We start from the raw sequence: 9,486 nt of genomic DNA, 5'->3' as shown, positions 1-9,486 counted from the left end.
CCAGTATGACACTCGAAACTCCAAAACACATCAACAACCTCTTTTTGACAATATTAGTCTTTCAAACTCAAATCTTACCAAACTCTAACTTTATACTCAAATTTTTATCCAATTTTCGAAACTCAATTATAATAGACTCGGAGTCGATATCGAGAGGGACAAAACAATAATTTCACACAATTTTCTAAAATGACAAACCAGGTCTGCAATTATAATCAATTATCTTCGAACTAAAGTAATTACATTATCATTCAAATAGGCCAAACAATTTAATTACATCCAATTACACTAAATTCAATTATTAAGATACCTTTTCAAGGAAATAAATAATAGTCTGCCCTTTCCATTTTGTTTCAATTGTAGCGTTTATTATTTCATTTTCAACTAATTTATATAAATGTTGTGAAATTCTATAACTCCATTTTTAATCTCATCCATCAATCCGTATGATTTATTCAATGAACTAGATCATCGCATTCATCTCTTCTCCTTATAATCTCACCACACCCCAAACCCTAATATATTTGCCGTCTTCCACTCCAGTGAACGACCGCCTCCCACCTTCTTTTATCTCTCCGTTACCCGTCAAGCTCCAGCGAGACATCATTCTCTTGCCCTTTTCCCGGAGCCACTTCCCATCTCCTTCGCAGCTGATCCTCCCCATCTTCATCTCCTCGCCGTCGAGAACAAATCTCCATCACCTACGTCTTCTATCTTCCATCTGTCTCCCCATCCATTTCATACACGAATAATTACTCATTTACACACCAATAGCTAATACTACGCGATCACTATCATATTTCATTGTTGTGTTCTCTTATTTGCTGGTTCGTGTTCGAGTGTGAGTTGGACCACGGATCCGTGATGACTATAGCCGAGGTCCATATTTGTTCCTTACTTTGAAAAAAACAACAAAAAATTTATCAGTTTAGCTCGTAGTCGGTTCTTATATGCTGTTCAAATTCTGCCTATATTTTTGTTTGTATAATCAGTGTATAGAATGCATGAACCAACAAGAATGACAATTTAGTACATCAAATATGTCGATCATTGTGTTGCTTGTTATATGCTGTTCAAATTGTGCCTACTATTTTTTGTATAATCAGTGTATAGAATGCATGAACCAACAAAGAATGTCGATTTAGAATATCAAATATGTGGGTCATTGTGTTGCTTGTCGAATTTTCATCATTTCTGGTGAAAGTTGGAACTAACTTGGATAGTCTTAAATGGTCCTTTCCTTTCCAATTTTTAACCCAATTCATGGAAATCTGTTTCTTTCCCCTTTCAAGTAAATATGGTAAATTTGATCAATGTGATCCTCGGGTTGATTCTTAACGCTTAAATATAGCAACAAAAGGCTTTTCTTCATGGATTTGAAGTCCTTAGCATGTGGAATTTTGGTAAAACTTTCATCTTTTAAATTGAAAACTAGAAGCAATTTCTTTCTTTATGGCCCTGTTCGGGGATTGGATAGTGCTGCTTGAACCACTGTGTGTCACATATTATTGTTATCCTGACTGTTCCTTCTTGATCGGTTAGTTTCCATCAAAGTCATTTCAATTCTTAATATGTTAGTTTGCTGTATTTTCATTATCTATACTTGTTTGAAAGCTCAAGCGTGCTAGGCATTTTATGGAAGCATCCATGTATGTAATCCTGACCCTATAAGTGCCCCCAATCCTATATGTGCTTCCAAGCCCCTGAACTTGATGATATTCGTATGCTGAACGGATCTCTGTATCTCATTTGTGTACCGTGAAACTTGGTTGTTTGTCTAAAGTGCTAAACTTGTGCCTACTATATGTTTACATGGGATGTCAAGCTTGCCTCTTGTCCGAGACTGTATTTTGTGGCATGATTTCTCCTACAAGTTCCTAATTAGATTAATTATATTTATAAGGTCTGCTCATAAAATTCATTTCGTCTTGACCTGTTATCTTCTCCTTTCCTGATATGTTTGATGAAATCTGAGTGATGTCTTTTAATACATTCAAATTATAAGAAAATATTTTTTTATGTAAATGAGAACCATTTCTCTCTTTTGTTAATTATAAGTCCTTTTGAAGCAATGACTACTTAAACACAATGCCCTTGAGATCTGTTTGGTTATGCCTCAATTCAGGGTCAATTAATAGAAGGTTGGTTTGTGTAAGCTTAACAAATACTAGACATAAGATATTTTATAATTTCTGTCTTTTCAGTTGGTTTCTAAACACCTATGATATCATGTGCATATGCATTCATCCCCAAAGGCATGCTAGCTTCTGGTTTTTACCCTTCTATTTAACTCTTGGATATCACTAGATTGATATTGCCATTACTAAACCTTTGCTTCATATACGCAAATACCATTTTCTTAGGGTTAAAGTAAACTTTGTACATTGGCATAGAGTATAGTTTGACATTGGGATGAGTTGATATCATGACTTAAAGTAGATCCTAGACATGACATGACGTATAACCCCGAGAGACTCTACACAAGCAACTTGACACGCATACAACACAACATAATAGAAAATAGTAAGAGAATATCATATAGAGAAAGAGTTTGGTATAAAAGCAGAAGTGACATCATAGTCTTGATAAGCCAATCTAGTACATCAAAAGTTGTTGGGACGTACCTATACACCACATACAATATCAGAAAACTAAAGGCATAGAAGAATATAACATAGGTGACGAGGTCCTCGGGGCTGAGGACTCACCAAGTAGCCCAAACCTTGAAGTTCTTTCCCCTTTTCCCAATACCGAGGTGTTATAGTTTAGAAGTTGCCTAGAATGTGGAAAAGATTGGCTGTTTTGGCTCGGAAAGCTATTTCAGATTTTTGTTTTAAAGTTATTTATGGTTTGTAATAATTGTAATGTATGATGTATTAAGAACACGAAGCTGCAATTAATCAAGAGTTCACAAATTTATGTGCTATGTGTTCCTTTTTCAATTTGTATTTCTTACTTCTCTTCTACTTGTTCGATTCTCTCCTGTTGTTTTCCCTCTCTCCTTATCTTTGTCCATATCACTCACCTGAATCATGTCTTCCTACAGGGAAGCCTTTACAGAGGTCAATCACGGAGAGAGAAACCTAGAGGACGTAATCAGGGGTTAACTCAACAGAAAAGGCAAGAAATAAGAGAGGCTTTTGAGCTTTTTGATACAGACAACTCTGGTAATAAAATAAACCTTAAGGAATCCATACTAGATATAGTTTTTTGATGCTTAACATTCTTGCTGACTGTTAATTTTTGCAACATATTTTAGGAACCATTGATGCCAAAGAACTCAATGTTGCTATGAGGTTTGTGATACTTCTTTGCCATTCCTTGTAACGTCTTGGATGTCTGACTAACAACAAAAAACTTGACTTTGTGTCTTTGTGATCCTCTACTTTCTTTCACCTGTTTGTCTGTGGTGCCGTTACCGCTTCATTTTTATTGATAAAAACTTGTTATCATTTGTTACAGGGCTTTGGGTTTTGAAGCGACTGAAGAGGTATTTATATGCTAGTTCATATATTTGTTTTTGATAACTATATGCTACTGCTTATTTCTGTTTAACAACATATTTCATACAGTGAAGATATTGAATCAGAACAATAGTTGTACTAGTATTTGAAGCATATCACTTGAACTCATGAGATGCAATGGGTTAGTTTTTGTCCTATTACCTATGGTTAGACCATGAAAACGAGCTTAGCCCATGGGGTCGGCCCAACCCAACTCGTTATTGGGGTGGGTTGTGATATAATTATTCAAACCCATTTAACATCAGGGCTTATAAGCCCGATCCATATAAGCCCTTTAGGCTTGATCGAGGTCGGGTTGGGATTGCCCTTTGGACCAAAACTCTTATTTAAGGTCAACTTACAATAATCTCACTAGTATATAATCTAATTACTTAAATACACACTTTGTTTTAATAGTATGAATATTACCATTGCACCTTTAATGTGTTCCTCCTTTCATTACGCTTGTACCTACATAAGAATCCTTACAAAGGGAAGGATAAACACCTTTATACCTTCTCTTTCTTCCTTTTTGGGTCAAACTCTTCCTTTTCAAATTTTTCCTTCTTGAAGATTTGAATGTTCTTCAAGAACAACTATGAAGACCCAAAAATAAACCCTCTAGATTTTTTGCACGAAATTCGAGATACAAGCTCTCTTGTATATATGGGAACAAACCCTAATACTTTTAGCACCCTATTTCTTGCCAAAACTTATAAAGTTCAAAGCCCACTTAGTTTTCTTCAAAGCTTCTTCCACCAACAATGGTGTAATCTTCAATAGTGATCTAAACCCTTTCAAATTCAGCTGTAGACTCAAATAAGGTTAGCAAACCCTAATACAACATTGGGAACTTCAAACAAGACAAATTAAGAAACCCCATTTCTGCAATTTTTCACCAAAACGAATTTGAACACTTCTTTTGGTAGCAACAAACCCAAGACTCGAATTGTAGGAACGATACTAAGCTCGACTCTAATACCAGTGATGTAATTATCACAAGAGAAATTGTAATATAATGCGAAAATCAAAAGAGAAGAAAGTAAGCTACATAGATAGACGCAAAAAGAGGAAACTAATAGAAACCCAAGGGTATATTATACTCAAAGATCTCAATTCGTTAATCCAACTAGGAGCACCAACTCTTGCGTTGATCTTGAGGGAATCAATATCCTAAGCAACCGACATTTCTAAACAAGGTTCAACAAAAGCTAGTGTGTTTGTTATTGCAGGAGATCAATCAAATGATTGCAGAAGTTGATAAGGATGGCAGTGGTGCAATTGATTTTGATGAATTTGTGCACATGATGACTGCCAAGTTTGGAGAAAGGGACACTAAAGAAGAGCTCATGAAGGCATTTCACATTATTGATCAAGATAAAAATGTGCTTGCTTTTTTCACTCTCCTGCTTTCTACTTTTTTGGTTATCTTCCATACAGTTAAATTGTTTTCTTGGCTTGTGATTAATCATTAAAGCATTTTAATGTAGGGGAAAATATCTTTTGCGGACATTCAAAGAATCGCTGATGAGTTGGGGGAGCGATTTACTGACAGAGAAATCCAGGAAATGATAGAAGAGGCAGATCGTGATCGTAAGTTAGGCTATATTTCATAGTATTCCTATTGTGGATTTTGTGCTTCTAAGGTTAAAATATATATGGTCTTTTTTATTTTGTTGATAACCAAGAATCCCTAAGGGTTGGTAGTGCACGGTTTGAAACTCGGTGGATAATGGAATTGCCCCTCTATCCTTCTCCACTTAGATACTATGCATTTGTCTGGGGTAGGGTTTGAAATTGTGATGTGTTCCTACTCCACACCTCACAAACTACGCTCTTACTTCTAGACCAAAGGCCTAGGGTTTCAATATAGTTGGTATGTAAGATATTTTTCTTTGAAGCTCTCAAACTCCTAAAAAGACCTAGTTATTCCAAAAACTGTTACCATATCTTTTATATATTACCATTTATTGGTGGCAAATGGCCGACATGGGTTGAATTTGTTCGGGTCAAAATGGGCTAAAAATGATAAATGGGTCATAACCCAACCAGCCCGAAGTTAGTCGACTGAGATGGGCATTAATGAATAATGGGTAATAACTTATAACCCTACTCTTCCAACATGACTCAAAATTTTTCCATTTCAAACTTTATTTCATGATTCCCGTGGATCTCCATCTAATAGAAGAGACCTATGGAATGATGGAATTGATGATTTGATTGCATTATTGGTTAGACATCAAGTCTAAATTGGCAATATGATACCAAAAATATATTTTGTTCTTTTCATTTATATTTCAAATTTAACAGAAAGTCTTGCTTAGGTCCGAAAAGGAACTATTCTGATTGTTGGAAAAGGCTTTCTTACCTTTTTGCTTCCCAAGAGTTGAATTATGTGTTAGCTGACTAGATTAAAATGAAATTAGTTTATATTGTGAAGATCACATTGCTAGTTATAACTTTCTCATGTAATTTATCAAGTATCTATTTTTAAAGTAACAAATTTAATTAATAGATCCCGATTAAACTTAGGAAATTGCTCAAAGTTGCATTACAAAAACAACAATAAAGATTGTGTTCGTCCAAAGATTTGTTTGCTAAAAATGATTTCGGTTCTATGAACTCTATAATTTGTTTGTCAACAATTGTTTCATTCTTTTCATATAGGAACCTCGGATCATTTGAACTGTTCTTATCTGATTAACATGTCTCTTGGTATGTCTACGTAGAAAACAACCGAAGTTGTCTAAGAGTGTTGGTACAAAAGAAAATGTTCTCCTCCATCCTAAATTTGACTATATTGCTAAACAAGATCAAGTAATCTCAGAAAGGAAAAATAAAGATCATGTAATTTTTTTTTGTTTTAAATTAATGAAGAGCAAAATAACTAACATTGTATTGTTCTCCAAACGAAGCCTTTGGTAATAAGGAGGCGTCAATTCCTTTTTTTTGGCACATAGAATCTTCGCTTCTATAGGCTAAGATTGGACATTTTCATGTGTCATGTTTAGGCATCGCCATGAGTCTATTTGGGCTGTTGATTTTTGAAGGCTTAACTCGGACATAACCCAAAACACTTCATCATCAAAATCATTCCTACCCAAACCCATTTGAGTTTAGCATATTGAGCGGGTTATATGGATTTGGGTCAATTTTGCCACGCCTAGTGTTTTATAAGGCGAGCGCCTTTCGCCTTTGGCGACGAGGCGTGGTGAGGCGAGGCCTATCCGCCTATTTTCAGCGAGACGTGGTGAATTCAAAAAAGCGTGCCATAGTGATCAAAAGGCGACTGGCGTCGTGACGTGGTGATGCAATAGGCGTCGCCTTTTTTTTTTAAAGGTCAGATTTAATAATTAAAAGCCAAAATTAGGGTTTTTTGGGGGTATTTTTGCAAACTCACCTTAGATTAGGCATTGCGACTGCTCTCTTCTCCTCATGTTTCGCAAGTCGCTACTCCTAGGGACTTGCATGATTTTCGCGAATCGCGACGCGCTGCTCAGGTAGGACTTACGCGATTGCTGTTCAGGTACGACCCCTGGAGACTTGCCCAAATCTCTTCTTCTTTCTAGTTCTTCCCTTTTTTTCTTCTTCTTCTATGTTTTTCAACAGTGTGGCTATGCTGCTTTGTTTTTCAGACCTATTTTTAGTGGTTGACTGGCGGTGAAGTGTGAATTGAGTGCTTTGTTCTTCTGTTATGTTTAAGTGCTCTGCTGCTCACGACCTATATATTTTTTTTAAAAATAATTTAATTCTTCTATAATTATTTCTTCCCTCTTAATATAGTTCTATACTATTTAATAGAGTATTTTGAATTATTGGTTCATTCAAGTTCTAGATCTTTCAATATCTACTGTTAGTTTTTGAATTGAAATGTTTGCTAATATATGTTATTGCTATTAAGATTTTGGATATTTATATATGCAATTAAATTATTTAATTTTTGGTATTAATTGGCGCCTCAATTCAAAAAGGCGTGCGCCTCGCCTCGTGACTTGTCCCCTTTTGTCGCCTCTCGCCATCCAAAACACTGGCCACACCTACTAGTTTGTTTAGGATGATATTACAAACTATGTAGTAAGAGGAAGTCTATATAATGCTTTTTATCCCCTTAGTTCTCTTAGATAATACAGTAAAATCTTAGCTTGTTGGGAATTGCATCTATAACAAACGATGTGCACTCTGCTGATTTTAAATATCAATTCCTTCTCTCGTTTAGGGTTCCAATGATTGTGTGAATTAAAAAATAAAAAAAATCCTGAAATGATTGTTGTAAACCAGTACCATGTAGTTTCTCAGTCCCTTCTTCATTTTTTATGATATTAGTTCTATTGCAGGCATCAAGTAGATGCATAATAGTTACAAAAGCTTAGTAGCCAAAGGTCAGCTCTCCTTTACATTGTTAATTGAGAATCAGGGAGCAGACATAGTTCAGAAATGAATCAGGGTAATCTGGAGGGGATAAATAAACCCCTCTAGATTTTAAAGATTGGTAGGGAGTTAGCTTTTAATGATTTGGTAGGTAGTCCCTTCTTCATTTAACAATCCATTCGTAGTATAAATTTTTTGATTACCAAGAAATTCCCGAGTACCAGCGATGCACGGTTTGGAAGTTTAGATAATGGGCCCATTCCTATCCTTCCCTACTTAATCATGCTTGTGTGAGTTGCAAAGCTTGAATCCCTGATGTGTGCGGTGCATTCCTAACACACTGCGCTCTTACCACTACACCTGAACCCTTGGGGCCCAGTTTCAGTACGTGTTTTCCTATAATTGGTACTAGGTTAAATATTCAAGTGAGTGCTGAATTGTTATTGTTGATTTAGCATCCTCTGATGACAAACTATTCCATGCGATTGAGGGATCTGCACACATTTTAATAATGGAATAGCTATCTGAAAACAATAAACAATGGTCAACTTTTTAAAATTACATGTTGCAGGACTACCAATCTCCAGGCTACTCATTTTATTAGTGAACATGACTCCTGTACTGTTCATCGACATGCCGTGACTTGGCTTGTGTTTGTTTTTACATCCCTGTAGTCTTGTCTGTTGTTATTATTATTATTATATTATTATTCTCTAGTTTTGCACTTTTGACATTGAGGTCTAGTGTCTGGAATATGCTTTTGTAAGTGTGCATCTCTCTCTTTTATGAACTAATGTATTTTTAACTTCTCGTTGGGTGCTGCAGAATATGGATGTAACTCCTAGTTTTGCATCACTACTTCTGGATTATTGTTCCATGTTGGAGTAATTTATTGAGGAACTGTTGGTTGTAAATGTTGCAGGTGATGGAGAGGTTAACGTTGAAGACTACATGAGAATGATGAGGAGAACCAATTTCGGGCATTAAGGAGTTTCATTACTGCACCAGATAAATCGGAGGGTATATATTTACCAACTCTAATATATTATAATTATTTTGTGGATCAAAATGGACGACCAGTCTGTAGTCTGTACCCAGTTAATTATGGAATGTGTATTATCTAAGTTTGTAAGCAAGCAACTACTAGTCTTGTTTGACATAATTGTGTATGGGGAAAATTGTATGAAATAGCAAATATTTAATTCAGATTAAATGCCATAGCTACAATTCAGCTGTATTTTTTCCAATTTGCAGCTGCTATTCAACATAATTTGACATATGGTGTTACCCTTGGTTTTGTATTTAACTTGGAAGATATATTTGTATAAAGATATATACAAATCAAAATGGTTCTTTTCCCTCTTTATTTACACCATTGCTCTCACACTATTTCTGAATTTTTGTCATTACCCTCCGGATTGTGCCTTCAAATATTTCAGGTAATTGCAAAAAATGTGTTCGAAGTTAATTTTATACTTTCTTTTATTTGTAATCAATTTTATATTTTCTTATCTTTGTATTCTGTTAATATTTTCAATTTTTTTTATGAACTTTCTACATATACAAATTCTTTGTATATAGATTGCGCATATAGAAGATATATTTACCAATACAT

The 9,486-nt window shown here is 35.2% G+C and overlaps 1 protein-coding gene across 1 annotated transcript; it reads left to right on the top strand.

Moving 5' to 3' along the window:
- Positions 1-331: 331 nt before the first annotated feature.
- LOC101265816 (caltractin) lies at positions 332-9,141 on the top strand. The gene is made up of 7 exons (XM_004237221.5): positions 332-879; positions 3,047-3,167; positions 3,260-3,296; positions 3,463-3,490; positions 4,736-4,888; positions 4,994-5,096; positions 8,794-9,141. The coding sequence occupies exons 1-7, from the start codon at positions 865-867 to the stop codon at positions 8,856-8,858; spliced, it is 522 nt and encodes a 173-aa protein (XP_004237269.1). The 5' UTR covers positions 332-864; the 3' UTR covers positions 8,859-9,141.
- Positions 9,142-9,486: the final 345 nt, after the last annotated feature.

The sequence above is a fragment of the Solanum lycopersicum genome, chromosome 4 (genome assembly GCF_036512215.1).
Source record: "Solanum lycopersicum chromosome 4, SLM_r2.1".
Classification (NCBI taxonomy): Eukaryota; Viridiplantae; Streptophyta; class Magnoliopsida; order Solanales; family Solanaceae; genus Solanum; species Solanum lycopersicum.
The sequence above is the reverse complement of the archived record's forward strand: the minus strand, read 5'-3'. Positions and strand labels throughout refer to the sequence as shown.

Excerpts from the sequence above, each read along its gene's own strand:
- LOC101265816 (XM_004237221.5), top strand. Across the intron at positions 3,168-3,259 it reads TTTTGATACAGACAACTCTG|GAACCATTGATGCCAAAGAA; the intron begins GTAATAAAATAA and ends AACATATTTTAG. Across the intron at positions 4,889-4,993 it reads TTATTGATCAAGATAAAAAT|GGGAAAATATCTTTTGCGGA; the intron begins GTGCTTGCTTTT and ends ATTTTAATGTAG.